The following is an 18,709-nucleotide window of genomic DNA, read 5'->3' as shown; positions in this document are numbered from 1 at the left end:
TGCTGAGTGAGAGTCACTCCTGGCAGCGGACAGGGTGCAGTGCAGGGAGATCCCTGAACCCCATCACAGTTGGATATTATGGAAAACTCCTTCCCAGGCGGGAGGTGAAGCCCTGGAATGCGTTGCCTGGAGAGGTTTTGGATTCTCCGTTCCTGGAGGCGTTTAAGTCCCGGCTGGCGTGGTTGAGGTGGAGCTGGTCCACGTTTGAGCAGGGCATCAGCCTGATGGCTCCTGAGGTCCCTTCCAAGCTAATTGAGTCTGTGACCTGGGCTCCAGGCACGCAGTGAACTGCGGGGGCGAGAGCTGCCTTGGCCCTGCTAGTCTCCAGGCTGCCTTGTGGCTCCTGCTAGCTCGCCAGAGACGCTGATCTTGTCAGGATTACCTGGTGCCATGGAGTGGGGGATCCCCAGGCCCTGCCCCACCCACAGGCAGAGGGGAACAGACGGGTTATGGGGCAACCGGGACCCAGCACAGAACAGACTTGTCAGCACAGGGCCCTGCCGTCAGCACCATCCATGTTGGGGAGAGGGGCCCAGAGGGGTCCCCAAGCCAGACCCTCGCACTCCCCCTCCCTCCAGCCAGAGATACTGTCCCACCCACCAGCCCAGCTCCAATTCCACCCAGCCAGGCCCCTCCTCCTGCATTTGTTGTGTTCCCTGGGGAGAGAGGGGTCTCCTGGTGGCCTGGGTTACAAAGAGCGGGTGTGGGGGGGCACTAAGTACAGGTGAGATGTCCTCACTCTCAAGCGCCCATCTCCAGCTGGGCACTGAGGCAGCCCCGGTGTTACAGGACAGTCGGAAAGACAAGCCGCCACCATGAGGAAGAGACTCCCCTCCTTGCCTGAGCTGGGCTTTGGGGGAAGCCTGTGTCCCAGCGTGCCCGGTGGGGTGCACAGTGCAGGCTAGCGCCTGGGGCTGCAGCTGTCGCAGCAGGCCCTGCACCCCGACCTGCCTCAGCGAGGGTGCGGGCGGGAGCGCTCGGCAACTCCCGCAGCTCAGTGCCCCTCGGTGCGGTGCTCCGGCTGCGGCGTGCCGGCAGCCCTGCCCCAGGGGCTCTTGGTGAACACCCAGCGCACGGACAGGCAGAGGGCTGCGGGGGAGCGGGACAGGCAGGCCTGCCTTGGGCTGGGATCGGAGCTGCCCCGGTGTTGTGGCTAGGGCCAAGGCCACGTCGCTGCAGAGCAGCATCCGCTGGCCTGTTTGCACAGCCCAGTCCCAGGGCGCTGCTGCCGTGTCCTCTGTGCAGGGAGCTCTGGCTGGTAGCAACTGCGTCTCCCCCGGGGAGCTGCTGCCATGGCTCCAGCAGCATCCCGCTGGCATAGGCCTCCCAGCACGTCGGGCACAGGACCGAGGGCACCCCGGGCCTCCCAGCGTAGTGCTTGGGCTGCTGGGGCCACATGATCGGGGGCTCTGCTGCCAGCCCCTGGGTCCCAGCTCCCAGCCCTGCACACGGGGCCTTTGCTCCTGCCTCAGCTGGGGGCAGAGGTGCACTGAGGGTCGGGGCTCAGCTCCCCACTGGTAAAATGTTCCCACACCGCTGGAGGAGGTGGTGCCTGTGGGGAGGTGCTGGGTGCCCGGGGTGGGGGCTGGGAGCTTGCGAGGACACGCTGGTTGCCCGGGGCAGAGGAGTGCGAACTTGTTGGGACGTGCTGGACGCAAGCGTAGACACATCTTTGGTTTAAGTATCAGAGAGGTCGTCGTGTTAGTCTGGGTCGTCTAAAATGACAGGCAGTCCTGTGGCACCTCACAGACTGACCGATGTTTTGGAGCATGAGTGTTCGTGGGCACAGACCCGCTTCATGAGGTGCATGAGTGGGGGGTTCCAGGGGAGGGTTTAAAGAGGGGGTCTCATCAAGGGCAGGGCCGGAGCTGACAAGGTCTGGTCAGTTGGGGGATGTGGCCCATTGTCAGTAGCTAATGTGGAGGTGTGAACCTCAAGAGCGGAGTGTGATGGGGTTCTGAGGTCCCCTAAGCTCTGCACCCTGTCCGCAGGCAGGAGAGTCTCTCACTCAGCAGGAAAACAGCAGGTTTATTAGCCGACAGGACACAGCATCGTACAGAGGAGTCAGTACAGCCGGCAGAGACAGCCAGTCCAATCCATGTTGGGGAGAGGAGGCCCCGAGGGGGCCCCAGAGCTGGGGTCTGGCCCCCTCCTTTGTCTCTCTCTCCCAGCCCAGACTAACTGCTTCCCAACTCCCAGTTCCAATTCAAACCCCTCAGGCTCCACCTCCTCCTTTGTCTGCAGTACAAAGGTGTTACCTGGTCGTCAGGGTTACCCTCAGCAGGAGCCCCACACCCTCTGTGAGCCACTCACATACACACAGGTATCCCCCACTCCATCACATGGAGAAACTGCGTTAGTAATTGGCCATTCCCCTCTCTTGATGTTCACTACTCCGCATTAGCTGCTAGTAACGGGCCACATCCCCCGACTGACCAGACCTTGTCAGCTCCGGGCCTGCCCTTGATGAGACCCCCTCTTTAAACCCTCCCCTGGAACCCCCCACTCATGCACCTCATGAAGCGGGTCTGTGCCCACGAATGCTCATGCTCCAAAACGTCTGTCAGTCTGTGAGGTGCCACAGGACTGCTTGTCATTTTGGTTTTAACTATTTTCTCACTGGAGTTTTTAAATATTTTATCAAGTCATTTTAGGTATCTTTGTATTAAGCCCTGTTCTGCAGAAATTTCGTACCTATTTCATTTAGAGGGAGCAATTATTGGTAACGGCAACAAGAAAGGAGTTTGTGCGTAATATATCATATGCATATGATGTGTTGATTGCTGTATGTGTATTGCCAATATATGTGGCGTTTTGCCTTTTCCCCCTGGAAAGATCCTGTGCAGTACTTTTCAGTACAGTGCCCGACGGCCCCTGGGGACATGCTGGGTGCAGGACATGGGGGGTACCACAAGCAGCAGGCTGAGCTCCACCGGGGCTCACCTGGCGGATGGGGGTGGCACGTACTCGGCAAAGCTGGCTGGTCTGGTCTGGGCTGGGGCAGTGCTCAAGGCCAGAGGGGCTTCGGATGGGAGCAGTGCAGGGGATGGAGTTGCTGCCTGGGGGGCTGGAGGGGGCTGGGAGGCAGTGCCTGGCTGGGGGCCAGAGGGGGTGGACAGGGCTGGTTGTCACAGAGTGAGGGGTCCCCAGGCTGGCAGACAGAGGTGACTCTCACTTAGCAGAACAGACAGGTTATGGGCAATGGGTACAGCACAGCACAGACTTGTCAGCACAGGAACCAGGAGCCATCAGTACCACCCAGCGGGGAGAGGGGCCAGAGGGGTCCTGGAGCCAGGCCTGGCCCCCCTCCCTCTCCAGCCACAGACACTGCCCCACCCCACAGCCCCAGCTCCAGTTCAAACCATCCAGGCCCCTCTTCCCACCTTTGTCCTGTTTTGGGATGGGGTGGGGTGGGGCTGGGGGGAGAAAGGGGTCCCCTGGTTGCCTGGGTTACAAGGTGCCTGGAGGACTTGTGAGAAGTCATCACAGGGAAACTCCCCTCCCCACCAAGCACTGATGCTGTGCCTGGGGAAACTGAGGCACCTGGCAGGGCAGTAGGAGACATGCGCAGCCTACCCAAGGGATAACGTCCTCACACGCCCCTGTGTGACACTGAGATGGGTTGCCAGGCTGGGTGGGTAAGCTAGGGGCAGTGCCAGGATGGGGACTAACTGGGGCATTAGGGTTCAGTGGGGGGAGATGTGGTGCCGGGCTGGGGGGTAGCTGGGGGCTGGAGGGGTTCAGTGGGGGTGGGATGTGGTGCTGGGCTGGCAGGGGAGCTGGGGGCCATAGGGTGCAGTGGGGGGCTGGGATGCACTGGGGAGGGAGCTAGGGGTAGAAGGGGGCTCAGTGGCAGGGGGAGGTGGTGCTGGGCTGGGGGTGGGAGGTGGTGCTGGGTTGCAAGGGGAGCTGGGCCCACAGGGTTCAGTGGGGGGAGGTGGTGCCAGGCTGGTGGGGTTCAGCAGGGGCAGGGGGTGCCAGGCTGGTCGGGGAGCTGGGCCTGGAGGTGTTCAGTGGTGGGAGGTGGTGCTGGGCTGGGTGGAGGCTGGGCCCGGAGAGGTTCAGTAGGGGGGAGGCGGTGCCAGGCTGGTGGGTAACGGGCCCGGAGGGTTCAGCGGGGCTGTGGGGGCAGTGCCGGGCTGGGGGGAGACCTGGGCCTGGAGGGGTTCAGCGGGGGGGGATGCGGTGCTGGGCTGGGGGGGAGCTTGGCCCGGAGGGGTTCAGCGGAGGGAGGTGGTGCTGAGCTGGGGGCGGAGCTGGGCCCAGAGGGGTTCAGTTGGGGGAGCTGGTGCTGAGCTGGGGGCGGAGCTGGGTCCGGAGGGGTTCAGCTGGGGGTTGTGGTGCCAGGCTGGTGGGGGAGCTGGGCCCGCAGGGTTCAGCAGGGGAAGTGGTGCCGGGTTGGTGCGGGGGGGAGCTGGGCCCAGAGGGTTCAGCGGGGCTGTGGGGGTGGTGCTGGGCTGGGAGGGGCTGGGCCCAGAGGGTTCAGCAAGGGGAGGTGGTGCCAGGCTTGCGGGGAGCTGGGCCCAGACGGGTTTGGGGGGGTGGAAGTGTTGCCAGACTGGTGGGGGAGCTGAGTCCGGAGGGGTTCAGTGGGGGGGTGCAGTGCCAGGCTGGGGGGTAACGGGCCCGGAGGGTTTAGTGGGGCTGTGGCGACGGTGCCGGGTTGAGGGCGGAGATGGGCCTGGAGGGTTCAGCGGGGGGAGGTGGTGCCAGGCTGGTGGGGGAGCTGGGACTGGAGGGGTTCAGCAGGGGGAAGCGGTGCCGGGTTGGGCGGGGGAGCTGGGCTGGGAGGCATTCAGCGGAGCCGTGGGGGTGGTGCTGGGCTGGGAGGGGCTGGGCCCGGAGGGTTCAGTGGGGTGTGGGGGCAGTGCCAGGCTGGGTGGGGAGCTGGGCCTGGAGCGTTCAGCGGCAGGAGGTGGTGCCAGGCTAAGGGGGAGCTGGGCCCGGAGGGGTTCAGCGGGGGGAGGTGGTGCCGGGCTGGAGGGGGAGCTGGGCCCAGAGGGATTCAGCGGGGGGAGGTGGTGCCAGGCTAGGGGGGAGCTGGGCCCGGAGGGGTTCAGCGGGGGGAGGTGGTGCTGGGCCCGGAGGGGTTCAGCGGGGGGAGGTGGTGCCAGGCTAGGGGGGAGGTGGGCCTGGAGGGGTTTGGGGGGGTGGAAGTGGTGCTGGGCTGGGGGGGAAGCTGGGCCCGGAGGGGTTCAGCGGGGGGAGGTGGTGCCGGGCTGGGGGGGAGCTGGGCCCAGAGGGGTTCAGCAGGGGGAGGTGGTGCCAGGCTGGGGGGGAGCTGGGCCCAGAGGGGTTCAGCGGGGGAAGGTGGTGCCGGGCTGGGGGGGGAGCTGGGCCCGGAGGGGTTCAGCGGGGGGAGGTGGTGCCAGGCTGGGGAGGAGCTGGGCCCGGAGGGGTTCAGCGGGGGGAGGTGGTGCCAGGCTGGGGGGGAGCTGGGCCCAGAGGGGTTCAGCGGGGGAAGGTGGTGCCGGGCTGGGGGGGGAGCTGGGCCCGGAGGGGTTCAGCGGGGGGAGGTGGTGCCAGGCTGGGGGGGAGCTGGGCCCGGAGGGGTTTGGGAGGGGGAGGTGGTGCCAGGTTGGAGGCGGAGCTGGGCCCAGAGGGGTTCGGGGGGGGATGCGGTGCCCGGCTGGGGGGTAACGGGGCCGAGGGGGAGGGGCGGGGCGGGGCCGGGCTGGGGGCGGAGCACCGGCGGCGGCGGCGGAGGGGAGGCGAAGGGCCCCGCTGTCCCTGCGCCCCACGGCCAGGAGGCTGCGCGGGGCGCGGCCATTGACTGCTGGCGCTGCGGGCTCCGCTCCCCGCCGTGCCTAAATAAGGGGCGCTGCGGGCTCCGCGCCGCGCCGGGCCGGGGCTGCACTGCAGGTGCACGGCCGCCGCTCCCCGCCCCAGCCCCAGCCCCAGCCCCAGCCCCAGCCCGGCTCTCCGCCCCGGGCCCGGCGGCGCAGCCCCAGCGCAGCGCGCCCGGCCCCGCCTCCCCTCCCCTCCCCTGGCCTGGCCGCGGGGAGCCGCCCGAGCCGAGCGCAGCGCCGCGGGGCCCCGGTTCCGCCGGGCCGGGCCGGGGCGCCCATGGGCTGAGCAGGATGCCCGTGCGGCGGGGGCACGTCGCCCCACAAAACACCTTTCTGGACACCATCATCCGCAAGTTCGAGGGGCAGAGTGAGTGCGGGGGGGCTGAACGGGGGGCGCGCCGGGGGGGGGGGCTGAATGGGGGGCGCCCCGTGTGTTCGCGTCCCGGGTGCGTCTGCTCCTGTGTTGGGGTGTGGGGGGCGCTTGGGGTGCCCCAGGTGGGGGTATACACGTGCAGGGTGGGAGCCCAGCGGGGAAGGGTGCATGTGTGCAGTGGGGGGTGCCCCAGGTGGGGTGTGTGCCGGGGGGGGGAGGTGCCTGTGCGGGGGGTGCCCCAGGTTGTGGTGTGTGCTGGGGGGGGTGTCTGCACAGGGGGTGCCCCAGGGGGAGGTGCCTGTGCTGGGGGTTGCCCCAGGTGGGTGCCCTGGGGTTGGGGCTGTGCTTGAGCGGGGTGCATCCCGCTCAAAGGGTGCCTGGGACAGAAGCGTGTGGCCCAGTGTATATGAAAGGCTGCGTCAGGGGAAATGGGGTCAGTTGTTCCTGGTTGGGCTGATGTGCCAGGGGGGTGGGGGGTGGCGCAGCGTGGCGCACAGCCCCGGTAGAGGCCCAGGCCCTGCCCCTTGGGACACTCATGCAGCTGTGTGCCAAGAGTCTCTCTGTGCCCAGTGGAGATCCCTCCTCTGCCAGCCTAGCACCCTGCATGCCAGCAGGGCGAGAGAGGCCCTTGTGGAGACTGACACTGTGGGGCTGGGTTCTGTGCCTCAGTTTCCCAGGCCGTAGGCTGGGCCTGAGCCCTGCGTGCTGTGGAGGTGCCTCTGAGGAGGGCTCTGGGGAGAGGAGGTGTCACTGGGCGGCGGGAGAATCCGTCTCTGGCTGGAGCCAGCAGCCCGGCCTTGGACATGGGGCTGGTACTCTGCCAAGAGTCAGGGACCTGGGCGTGCACCAGCCACCAGCGCAGGTGTGGGGCTGTTGGCTGCTGGTGCCCCTGGGGGTGAACGCTGCCCCCTTGTGGGGTGGGCACTGGGGCTGGGTGCCGTGTGGGGCAGCTCTGGGGCATGGCAGGCAATGCCTGGGCTGGGTGTGCATGGGGGTGTTAGTGGTGGTCCTGTGGGGGCATCTCCCTACGCCCTGGTGCGAGTGCCCTGGGGCCGGGCTGGGATTTCCGTCTCTTGGCAGCAGCGGTGCCAGGCTGGGGACATCCTGGGCCACAAGCATTTTGCACGGGCAGAGAGCTGCTGCCCCTGGGCACAGGTCGGGTGCGGCCAGAGACCCCGGGCAGGGGGAGCTGCTCCTGGACGCCTGTGTTGGCCTGCCTGCAGCTGGGGAAGCAGCTTGCAGGCACCAGGCCTTGAGCGGGTTGTTTATCCGCAGCCTGCAGCTGCTGGCTCCGAGGGGCTGGCAGGTCTGAGCTCACAAGGGCTCCTGCAGAGGCAGGGAGTAAACACGCACCCTAGATGCTGCCGTGGCCGGGGACAGCGGAGGGAAGGCCCAGAGCTGGGAAAGCCGGGAATTGGCAGCTGGGTTGGGGGACCACCAGCAGAGGGGGTGTGGACTCAAGGCTAGAGGGGCGCTAGCTGAGGCAGGGGGGCTCGGGCAGAGCTGGGTGTGTCAGGGCTGGGGGGGAGTCCTGGGGGCGCTGGCTGGGGCAGGGGGGCTTGGGCAGAGCTGGGTGTGTCAGGGCCGGAGGGTCCTGGGGGTGCTGGCCGGGGCGGGGGGCTTGGGCAGAGCTGTGTGTGTGTCAGGGCTGGGGAGGGTCCTGGGGGTGCTGGTCAGGGCGGGGGGCTCCGGCAGAGCTGTGTGTGTGTCAGGGCTGGTGGGGGGGCCCTGGGGGTGCTGGCCGGGGCGGGGGGCTTGGGCAGAGCTGTGTGTGTGTCAGGGCTGGGGAGGGTCCTGGGGGTGCTGGTCAGGGCGGGGGGCTCCGGCAGAGCTGTGTGTCTGGGCCAGGGGGAGTCGTGGGGGCGCTGGCCAGGGTGGGGGGGGCTCAGGCAGAGCTGTGCGTGTGTCAGGGCCAGGGGGAGTCGTGGGGGCGCTGGCCAGGGCGGGGGGCTCCGACAGAGCTGTGTGTGTGTCAGGGCTGGGGGGGGCCCTGGGGGTGCTGGTCAGGGTGGGGGGCTCCGGCAGAGCTGTGTGTGTGTCAGGGCCAGGGGGAGTCCTGGGGGCGCTGGCCAGGGCAGGTGGCTGAGGCAGCGCGCGCGTGTGTGTGTGTGTGTGTGTGTCAGTCAGGGCTGGGGGCTGGTCAGGGTGGGAGCCGGGCTTCTTCTGCAGGGGAGCCCCACCAGGCTGCCCTCAGGCCACGCCAGCTCTGCCCGCCCCTGACGCCCACTCCCCGCAGGCCGGAAGTTCATCATCGCCAACGCCCGGGTGGAGAACTGCGCTGTGATCTACTGCAACGATGGCTTCTGCCAGCTGTGCGGCTACTCGCGGGCCGAGGTCATGCAGAAGCCCTGCACCTGTGAGTTCCTGTACGGCCCTCGCACCCAGCGCCGTGCCGCTGCCCAGATCGCCCAGGCCCTGCTGGGCTCCGAGGAGCGCAAGGTGGAGATCTGCTTCTACCGCAAGGACGGTAGGGACCCGCGCCGGGCAGGGCAGGGCAGGGCCGTGCCCCTGCGCGATGGAGGGTGCACTGTGTCGTGGGGGGTTGTGCCGTGCCGTGCCATGCAAGCCCCCCGGCTGGACGCTGGGGTGGTGCTCCGGCCCTGCCCAGTGCTGAGCCGTGTGGTCTGGCAGGGCAGGCCCGGCTCCTTGCTGGGCACCTGGTGACCCATGTGAACAGCCTCTCGGGGGTCCGAGCGAATCGGCAGCCTTCTCCCTGCGGCCGGGGGCTCCGCTCCACCCCTGAGCCTCAGCCTCTTGGCAGGCTGTCCCCTGCCCCCCGGCTCTCCAGGCCTGCAGCTCCTCAGGCCGTGCCTCCCTGCCGCGGGCGCCGAGAGCCACCCCTTCAGCTCGCGCCGTTCTCGGGGCAGCTCCCAGGACGCGTCTGAGTGGGGTGAGGCTGGCGCTGGGCCAGGACCAGGGCTGGGTGGATTGCCCCCCTTCCTGCTCCTCACGGGCGCCCGGCCTGCGGGTTTGGCCCTGCCCTGCAGGCTGCCTGCTTGGTGTGTGCCAGGGGCCTGGGTGTGCCATGCGCACATCGAGCTGCTGATGGAGGGGTGGCAGGCCGGCTGCTTGGCTGCATGTCCACCCTGCTGGCATCTCCCTTCCCCGCCGCCCGCGCTTGTCCTGCCCAGGGTCAGGCTGCGGCTGCTGGGCGTGGCCTGGACCGTGCTGAAGTGCAGCCAGCTCTGGGTAGGAGGGCTGCCTCCGGCTGCGTGCACCTCGCCATAGCCGGGGCTCGCTGTGGAGGCTGTGCTGGCCGGGCTCAGCAGAAGGGCGCTGAGATACACACGCAGCCTGCACAGCGGGGGGCCGCGTGGGAGCTGTGGCCCAGGATCAGGGCCTTTGCTTGGGGCTGGGCCCCTCCTGCCGGCCCCATGTGAGCAGGGCCTGGAGCACGTCCCTCCCACGCCAGGTGTCTCTGCTCTGGCCCAGGCAGCTGTCTACGGCTCTCCAGCCTTCCCCGTTCCGGCCAGCCGTGTAAACAGAGCTGGGTCCCAGCTGCCGGCCCCTCTTGGCTCTGCGCCCGCGGGCGGGGCCTCAGGGCAGTGGGGCCTGGACACTTCAGCCCCATTCCTGCCCCGGGCTGGGGCGTCGGGCGCAGGCCAGGAACTGCTCCCCCTCGCCCGGAGCCCGGCTGGGACGGTAGCAGTGCCGGGCGGGGAGCTGGGGCGGCGATGGGGCGACTGGGACCTGGCACTGAAGAGACTCGTCAGCCCAGACACCGGGAGCTGTCAGTACCGTCCGTCTGGGGAGGGGGGCTGGGCCCTGCCACTGCCCCGCTTCCCGAGCCAGCTGCGAGCGCCCACGTCCCAGCCGGGCTCCCCCTCCTCCCTCTGTGCCTTGCGCCGGGCGGAAAGGTGGCACCCGCTGGCCCAGCTCCGGCGCCTCCCCGCTCCGTGGGACCCCAGCACTGCTGCACCCGGGGTCAGGAGAACTCCCAGGACGTGCCTGGGTGACTCAGGGCCTTGCTTCCCAGTGGGCTCTGGGCCACCTGCCCCAGGACACGGGGCTCAGCCTGGGAGGGTGTGTGGTGCCCCCTGGTCCCCCCAGCCCTGCAGGGGCCGGCGCCACTGTTCCCTGAGCTCTTCCCACCCGGTGTGAGCAGCCCCCTGCAGCCAGGCCGGGCCAGGCTGTGCTGCGCCTGCGCCAGAGCAGCGCAGACCTGGCTCTTGGGCCAGTGCAGCAAGGGGGGGCGGAGGGGGGCCTGAGGCTCAGGCCGCGGGCAGGGAGGGGTGACTGGGGGGATGAGACCAGGGGTGAGGCTGTTGCTGGGGACCAGAGCTGAGGGCAGGTTGGGGCTGGCTGGCACCCTCCCACCCCCCACGGGCCCTGGCCTGGGCCCTCCCCTTGTGGTCCTCCAGCCCCACCCGCTGGGGGGGACCTGTGCCCTGGCAGAGCGCTGGAGAGTGGGCTGGGTGCCCTGGGCCCGTGCGCCGGGCTGGAGCTGTCTTACTCAGGGGAGGGCAAGGCCCCGGCTGAGGGCCGCTGGCGGGGGCGAGCCGGCCCTGGTACAGCGGGTGGCGAAGGCTCGCGCGCCTGGCGGCTCCGGGTGCCGGCCGGGTGGGGGAGGCGCCGAGATGCTCCGGCCTCGGGACGGCTCGGGGCGGGGTCTGGCTGCTCGCCGACCTGGTTCGGTGGTGCCGGGAAAGGGGCTTTCCAACTTGAGCAACTCCCGCTGCAGCCGCCCGGCCTGGGGCGAGGGGCTGCCCTCTCCACCGTGTGGGGGCCCCGGGGCTCACGCCCTTTGTGCTATGCCCTGTGGGGCAGAGGGCTGGGCTGCCCCCCTCGTGCAGAGCCCAGCACTGGGCTGGGAGCTGTGGGCATGGTGGGTGGGCTCTCCCCCGGCCTCTGACAGCTGCGTGTCCAGCTGCTGCAGCTCTGGGCAGCGTTGCTGCAGCCGGCCAGGCAGGCTGCAAATGCACACGGCCTGGCGGGGGGAGGGACGGGCAGGGAGCTGGGCCCTGAGCCTGCGGCAGGGACTGGGCCGGCTCCTGGGACGCCCTGGGGCTGTGTGGGGGTGCAGGCTGCCCAGGCCAGGAGGGGAGCTCTGATCCCCGACACGAGCCGCAGGGAAACAGGCAGGGCGAGGGCGCAGTGAAGCCAGGGTGGGGTCGCCGGGCTCTGAGCGCACCTGGCGCCAGGCCTCCCACTCCTGCTGTCCCAGAACCAATGGGTGGGGCTCTGTCCCGGTTGTGCCAGGTTCCGCCCCCAGGGTCTCCTCCGCCCCCCTGAGCCCCGGTCTCGCCGCTCCCCAGCTCGGCCCTCCGGCTGCAGCCCCACCCCTCGCCCTGCGAGGTCACGTCGGGGATCGGGGCCCTCGCGCGGCACAGTGCGGTGCGGCACAGCCCGGTGCAGTCCTTGGCTGGCGCGCGGCCGGGGGCCCTTAGGGCAGCCCGGGGAAGGAAGGATGGAGCAGAGGCTGTCCTGGCCACCCACAAGCCGGCCCGGCTACAGGGAGCCCCTGGGACCCCTCCTGCCGGCCGGCCGGCCTTGTTCCAGCTCCCAGCACGCGTGCCGCTCGCCCTTTGGCGCAGCCAGCGAAATGCTGCTCGGCCCCAGCAAGGGGGTCCCTCTCCCCAGCCTGGCCCCTGCACTGAGATGGGATTGAGGCCTGTGTGCGGCCAGGCAAGGGGGCAGCTGGCCCCGTCTCAGAGGCGGTGCCACATGGTCGGGGCGTGGTCAGCCTAAGCATGGGCTGGTGTGAGATAGCAGCATCGCTCCCGGCTTGGCCCGGCCCTGCCCCTCTCCGCTGGGACGCCGTGCTGCACGTGGGGAAACTGAGGCACGTGGGCTTCAGAACCACGGTGCGAAGCATTCCCCGTTTGTCCCTGCCTCGCTCCCTGGGTGACCCGGCACAGCCGTGCTGGTGTCACGCCTCCGGGTCCCCCCAGTGCTGGCACCGCGCTGGGCTCCGGCTGGCTGAAGGGCACCGCCCTGCCCGCCGGGCTGGTGGCTCTGAAGGGCCTGGCCCTGCGGGCTGCGGGGCCCACGTGGGCTGGCTCGGCAGCAGCAGCTGCACCTGCCCTGTGGTCCCAGGAAGCGGACCCCGGCTATTTATAGCAGAGCCAGACAGAGCTGCCCTGGCGTGATTGACGGTGCCTGCCCACGCCGATTGCTTCCAGGAGCCTGAAGCACTGGGGGTGCAGGGCGTGGGGCTCCGTCCCCCCGGGTCAGCGCGGCCCTGTGGGGGGGGCAGGGCGTGGGGCTCCGTCCCCCCGGGTCAGCGCGGCCCTGTGGTGGGGGCAGGGCGTGGGGCTCCGTCCCCCCGGGTCAGCGCGGCCCTGTGGGGGGGGCAGGGCGTGGGGCTCTGTCCCCCCGGGTCAGCGCGGCCCTGTGGGGGGGCAGGGCGTGGGGCTCTGTCCCCCCGGGTCAGCGCGGCCCTGTGGGGGGGCAGGGCGTGGGGCTCTGTCCCCCTGGGTCAGCGTGGCCCTGTGGGGGGGCAGGGCACGGGGCTCCGTCCCCCGGGTCAGCGTGGCAGTGGGGGGACCGGGGAGTCGGGCTGTGTCCCCTGGTCAGTGCGGTGCTGGGGGTTTCGGGGTGTGGGGCAGGCAGCGCAGTGCTGGAGGCGTACTTGGGGGTCTGGGGAGTGGGGCTGTGTCCCCTGGTCAGCGCGGCACTGGGGGGTCAGGGAGTGGGCAGGCAGCGCGGTGCTGTGGGGCGCTGGGGAGTGGGGCAGGCGGCGCTGGGGGGGGTCAGGTCTCCGGGGGCTTGGAGTGGGGCAGGCAGTGCTGGGGGTCGGGGAGTGGGGCAGGCAGCGTGGCGCTGGGGGGGGTCGGAGCGCTGGGGGGGTCGGGGAGTGGGGCAGGCGGGGGCGCTGGGGGGGTCGCAGTGCTGGGGGGTCGGGGAGTGGGGCAGGCAGTGCGGCGCGGGGGGGGTTTGCGGCGCTGGGGGGGTTTGCAGTGCTGGGGGGGCCGGGCAGTGGGGCAGGCAGCGCGGCGCTGGGAGAGGCCAGGCTGTGGGGCAGGTGGCGTGGCTGAGGAATCGTGCCGGGCGCGAAGCATCCCTAGAAGGAAAAGCCCCACACGTCGGGCTGGTCCCCCTCCCGATGGGCCGTCCGCTCCTGACACAGGGTCACCGGCCTGCGGGGGGGCTGGTCCTGCCCCACGGAGCCTCCAGGGGGCTGGCTTGCAGCGTGTGGGCCCCAGTCCCGTCCTCCTCCCCAGCAGTGGGGAGCTGGGGCTGGTGAGGGAGGGCTGGGCTGGTGCCCAGGGGCCAGGCTGTGGCGCAGGCCCTGCGGTTGGCAGCTCCGGGCATGGCGGCGGCGGCTGCCGCCTCCTGTGTTTTGGCTGCCGCGTGCGGCACTCGGCTGGCGGGGGAGCTGCTGCCGCCGCCGCCGCCTTTCCCTGCCGAGCGCAGCGGGGAGCCCCCGGGCGCGGCCCCAGCAACCTCCTCGCACTGCAGGCAGCCGGAGGCAGCGCTCAGCCGTGGGGTGCGCGGCTCTGCCTGGCAGCCCCACCTGGGGGCCACGTGCCCTCCTGCTCCGAGCCGCGAGGACCTGGGGCTGTGCGTGAGTCCTGCTGCCCGTAGCAGCCCGAGCAGGGCCTGGTCACTGGGCACTGCCCCGGTTCCTGGCAGGCGCTGGGAGTTACCGGTGTGGCTGCCCCGGGGGGAGGCTGCCCCAGGCCCTGTGCAGCCCAGGAGCAGGGCAAGGAGTGGGGCTGGCAGTGGGGCACTCTCTGGCTCGGGCAGCAGCGGGAGGGTGGGGGCCTGGCCCCTCTCCTGGGCTGACCCGTCTGGGGTACGCAGTGTCCCTGTCGCCCCATCGCTCTCCTGTGCTCCCTGCTGGCTGCTGCCCCCTCTGGGAGCAGGGGCCGGGCCCCCCACAGCTCGCTGACATGCCCCGGGCCGGGCGTCTGGCACCGCCGACCTGCAGCCTGGGCCATGGGGGCGTTGGCAGAGACCAGCAGCTGCCGTGGGGCTGCGTGTGGGGTCGGTGCTGGGTAGGGCCTGCCATCTGCTGGCTAAAGGTGGAAGTGCTGCCAGGGTTCCCATGGGCCTGGCAGAGAGCTCTGCGGCCCCATGCCGGCCTGGGCACCAGCCAGCCATGCCCTGAGTGACTCTCCTAACGTCTGCAGAAGCCCTCATCCCCCAAACCCCACCCCAGAGCAGGGAGAGAACCCAGGAGTCCTGGCTTCCCCCCCCCCCCGCTTTAACCACCAGCCCACGCTGCCCTCCCAGAGCAGTGGGAGAACCCAGGAGTCCTGGTTCCTGCCCCACCAGCAGACCACACTGCCCTCTCCCCTGAACTGGGGAGAGAACCCAGGAGTCCTGGCTGTGGGGCTGCGTGGGGGATGGCTGTGGGGCTGGACAGGGCAGGCAGGCGCAGGTGGGCGGGGAGCCGGCTGTGGGGCTGGACAGGGCAGGCAGGCGCAGGCGGGCGGGGAGCCGGGCTGTGGGGCAGGCAGGCGGGGAGCTGGGTGTGGGGCTGGACAGGGCAGGCAGGCGCAGGCGGGCGGGGAGCCGGGCTGTGGGGCAGGCAGGCGGGGAGCTGGGTGTGGGGCTGGACAGGGCAGGCAGGCGCAGGCGGGCGGGGAGCCGGGCTGTGGGGCTGGACAGGGCAGGCAGGCGCAGGCGGGCGGGGAGCCGGGCTGTGGGGCAGGCAGGCGGGGAGCTGGGTGTGGGGCTGGACAGGGCAGGCAGGCGCAGGCGGGCGGGGAGCCGGGCTGTGGGGCAGGCAGGCGGGGAGCTGGGTGTGGGGCTGGACAGGGCAGGCAGGCGCAGGCGGGCGGGGAGCTGGGTGTGGGGCTGGACAGGGCAGGCAGGCGCAGGTGGGTGGGGAGCCGGGGTGTGGGGCTGGACAGGGCGGGCAGGCGCAGGCGGGCGGGGAGCTGGGTGTGGGGCTGGACAGGGCGGGCAGGCGCAGGCGGGGAGCTGGGTGTGGGGCTGGACAGGGCGGGCAGGCGCAGGCGGGTGGGGAGCTGGGTGTGGGGCTGGACAGGGCAGGCAGGTGCAGGTGGGTGGGGAGCCGGGGTGTGGGGCTGGACAGGGCAGGCAGGCGCAGGCGGGCGGGGAGCCGGGGTGTGGGGCTGGACAGGGCGGGCAGGCGCAGGCGGGCGGGGAGCCGGGGTGTGGGGCTGGACAGGGCGGGCAGGCGCAGGCGGGCGGGGAGCTGGGTGTGGGGCTGGACAGGGCAGGCAGGTGCAGGTGGGTGGGGAGCCGGGGTGTGGGGCTGGACAGGGCAGGCAGGCGCAGGCGGGCGGGGAGCCGGGGTGTGGGGCTGGACAGGGCGGGCAGGCGCAGGCGGGCGGGGAGCCGGGCTGTGGGGCAGGCAGGCGGGGAGCTGGGTGTGGGGCTGGACAGGGCGGGCAGGCGCAGGCGGGGAGCTGGGTGTGGGGCTGGACAGGGCGGGCAGGCGCAGGCGGGGAGCTGGGTGTGGGGCTGGACAGGGCGGGCAGGCGCAGGCGGGGAGCTGGGTGTGGGGCTGGACAGGGCAGGCAGGTGCAGGTGGGTGGGGAGCCGGGGTGTGGGGCTGGACAGGGCAGGCAGGCGCAGGCGGGCGGGGAGCCGGGGTGTGGGGCTGGACAGGGCGGGCAGGCGCAGGCGGGCGGGGAGCCGGGCTGTGGGGCAGGCAGGCGGGGAGCTGGGTGTGGGGCTGGACAGGGCGGGCAGGCGCAGGCGGGGAGCTGGGTGTGGGGCTGGACAGGGCGGGCAGGCGCAGGCGGGTGGGGAGCTGGGTGTGGGGCTGGACAGGGCGGGCAGGCGCAGGCGGGCGGGGAGCTGGGCGCTGGCAAGGGGGCGCGGGCTGGGCAGAGGCCAGGGCTGGGCCTGACCCTGTTGGTGCCCCACAGGCAGCTGCTTCCTGTGCCTGGTGGACGTGGTGCCAGTGAAGAACGAGGACGGGGCCGTGATCATGTTCATCCTCAACTTCGAGCTGGTGATGGAGACGGAGCTGCGGCGCTCCCCGGCCAAGGGCACCAACCACTGGGTGGCCCCCGCCAGCTGGTTCCCGGCAGGTGGGCCCCTCTGCCCCCGGCTGGAGAGGGAGGGACTGGGGCAGCTGGGCCTGGCACGAGGAGTGGGGAGCTCGCAGCCCCGCAGGATGGGGCCAGCCTGGCCGTGGGGTGGCACCTCCCAGCGCTTTGCTTGCCCCTGGCCTGGCCCTTCCTTAGCAGGGCCCTGTGGCACCCACGGGGGGCTGGGCACGGCGAGGCCATTGGCCCCTCGCCCTCTGCTGGGCGCTCTCCAGAACCCCCCTCAGTGGAGTGGCCCTTCTTGGGGGCCAGGCCTCCTCCTGAGCTGCCAGCACCTGGCTCTGCTGAGGGCCCCTTGGGAGCCCCCCTCCCCGGGGGAGCTGCACCCCTCCCTCTGCCTGACCCAGCGCAGCCACCCCACCCCACCTAGCAGTTCTCAGGTCTTGGGGCTGCCCCCTCCCCGTGGGCCCGGGCTGCTCCCCGTCCCATCCCATCCAGCTACCCCTCTCCCAGCCAAGCCCTTTCCGTCCCCTCCCCTGCCCTGCCCCGCCCCGTCTGAGGTCCTAGCGAACCCTGGGTCCTCCCTCCTTTGTTCCGTGGCTGGAGCTGTCTCCGCTGGCCAGAGCAGCTTCTCCCGAGCCGGACTCCTCCCGGTCACAGGTGTGTGGGTCACACCCAGCCCTCTGCACCAGCAGCCCCTTGCCTGCCCACCCCCAGCACACGAGGAAACTGAGGCACACCCAGTGCTGGTGCCGAGCCCTAAGGAAATCCCCTTCCTCCACAGGGCGCGCCAAGTCCTTCAGGCTGAAGCTGCCGGCGCTGCTGGCGCTCACGGCCAGCAAGCAGTCGCTGCCCCCGGCGGCCCCGGACGGCGTGGTCGTGGACTTCTCCAAGCCCAGCACCGAGTCGGGGGCCCCTGACGACAGCCCCTCCTCCCGGGAGAACAGCTGCCTGGGGGGCTCCCAGCCGGAGGAGCGCCAGGCCCTGGTGGAGCTGGGGGAGGGACGGTGCCCGCTTGGTGAGGCCGGCCTGGAGCCCCCAGTCACCCACTCGTCGCCCCGCGCCGACAGGGACCGCCTCCGCCTGGACGCGGCGTCCTTCTCCAACTGCAGCCTGGCGCGCAGCCGGTCCCGCGAGAGCTGCCACAGCGTACGGCGCGCCTCCTCCGTCGACGACATCGAGGCCATGAAGGGCGAGGGCGACAGGCGGGGACGCAGCCGCCAGGGCAGCACAGGTACGGCCCCGCACCCCCCAAACCCTGCCGGGCAGGGCACAGCCGCCAGGGGAGCACAGGTACGGCCCCCCACCCCCCAAACCCTGCCGGGCAGGGCACAGCCGCCAGGGGAGCACAGGTACGGCTCCCCCCCTACCCCCTCCGGGCAGGGCACAGCCGCCAGGGCAGCCCGGGTACAGCCCCCCACCCCCCAAACCCTGCCGGGCAGGGCACAGCCGCCAGGGCAGCCCGGGTACAGCCTGCCCCCACACAAGCACAGTTACACAGGTGCACCCACACACTGTTCCACAGTACACACCCAGCGCCCCTGTGCTCCAGCAGGGACGTAGGGACTGCTGTTACCTGGTGTGCTGGGGGGGGGGAGAGAGAGAGAGAGAGAGAGAGTGAGTGAGTGTGTGTGTGAGTGTGTGCGTGTGTGGCTCACACAGGGTGGGGGGCTCCTGCTGGGGGTAATCTGGCGCCCAGGTGGCACCTCTGGGCTGCAGAGAAAGCGGGAGGTGGAGCCTGAGGGGTTTGAATTGGAACTGGGAGTTGGGAGCAGTTAGTCGGGGCTGGGAGAGAGAGAGACAAAGGAGGGGGCCAGGCCCTGGCTCCGGGGGCCCCTTGGGGCCTCCTCTCCCCAACATGGCTGGGACTGGCTGTCTCTGCCGGCTGCACTGACTCCTCTGTACCACGCCGTGCCCTGTCGGCTAATAAACCCGCTGTTCTCGTGCCGAGTGAGAGTCACTCCTGCCTGCGGCCGGGTACAGAGCCTGGGGACCCCTGTACCCATCACACCTGTTCAGCCCCAGCCCCCGCATGCCTTGGGGAGGGCAGTCGTCAAAGCAGGGGCTGTGCCGCTCGGCCTGAGGGCGCAGGGCAGGTGTAACGAGCTGTTCCCACTCGCCAGAGGCTCTGCGGGGGGTCGGAGACTGGGGCAGGGAACGTGGTGGCGTGAACCCCCTTGGGTGCGGCGCGCGAAGGGGTCGCCGTGTGGCAGCAGAGGGGATCTCGGGGCTGGGGCGGTTCAGAAATGGGCCAGAGGAGCCCAGAGGGTTTTGTCAGCCGCCAGAGGAGGGCAACCGATCGGACAGGGACGCTCAGCGCAGAGCAGACGCCGGGGGCTGGTGTGACTGGTGTGGAAACGCCTGGCTGGTGCCTAGAGAAGTGACTCACTCCTGCCTGAGACACGGGGACCCGGGGTCACCCCATGGAGGGAGCAGGCAGCAGGTTCCCAACAATCCAGCCAGGTGGGGACTCCCTGCCCGAGGGGGTGAGGACTGGGACTCTGACAGGGCTCGGAAAGCTGCTCGGGGGCCGGCCCCTCAGTGCCTGGCGGCCAGGCTGGGCTGGGCTGGGCAGGGCCGGCGCCCTGGCCTCCGGCTGTCAGAGGCTGGGCACGGGGGACAGGCGGGATGGCTGG

General features: G+C 70.8%; 1 protein-coding gene across 5 annotated transcripts in view; it reads left to right on the top strand.

The window, feature by feature from the left end:
- The first annotated feature begins 5,716 nt into the window (after positions 1-5,716).
- Positions 5,717-18,709, top strand: part of KCNH2 (potassium voltage-gated channel subfamily H member 2) — a 115,997-nt gene continuing 103,004 nt past the window's right edge. For 2 of the 5 annotated variants that reach the window (XM_074985370.1, XM_074985369.1), the window contains exons 1-4: positions 5,718-6,156; positions 8,399-8,629; positions 15,951-16,115; positions 16,858-17,307. In XM_074985370.1, coding sequence (XP_074841471.1) covers positions 6,081-6,156; positions 8,399-8,629; positions 15,951-16,115; positions 16,858-17,307 — 922 coding nt within the window. In that variant the 5' untranslated portion in view covers positions 5,718-6,080. Of the gene's footprint in view, positions 6,157-8,398; positions 8,630-9,779; positions 9,893-15,950; positions 16,116-16,857; positions 17,308-18,709 lie in introns of those variants that run through there. The other 3 variants (XM_074985373.1, XM_074985371.1, XM_074985372.1) reach the window with 3 other exon arrangements.

Source organism: Carettochelys insculpta, chromosome 2 (genome assembly GCF_033958435.1).
Source record: "Carettochelys insculpta isolate YL-2023 chromosome 2, ASM3395843v1, whole genome shotgun sequence".
Lineage (NCBI taxonomy): Eukaryota > Metazoa > Chordata > Testudines > Carettochelyidae > Carettochelys > Carettochelys insculpta.
This window is presented reverse-complemented; position numbering and strand designations above follow the sequence as displayed.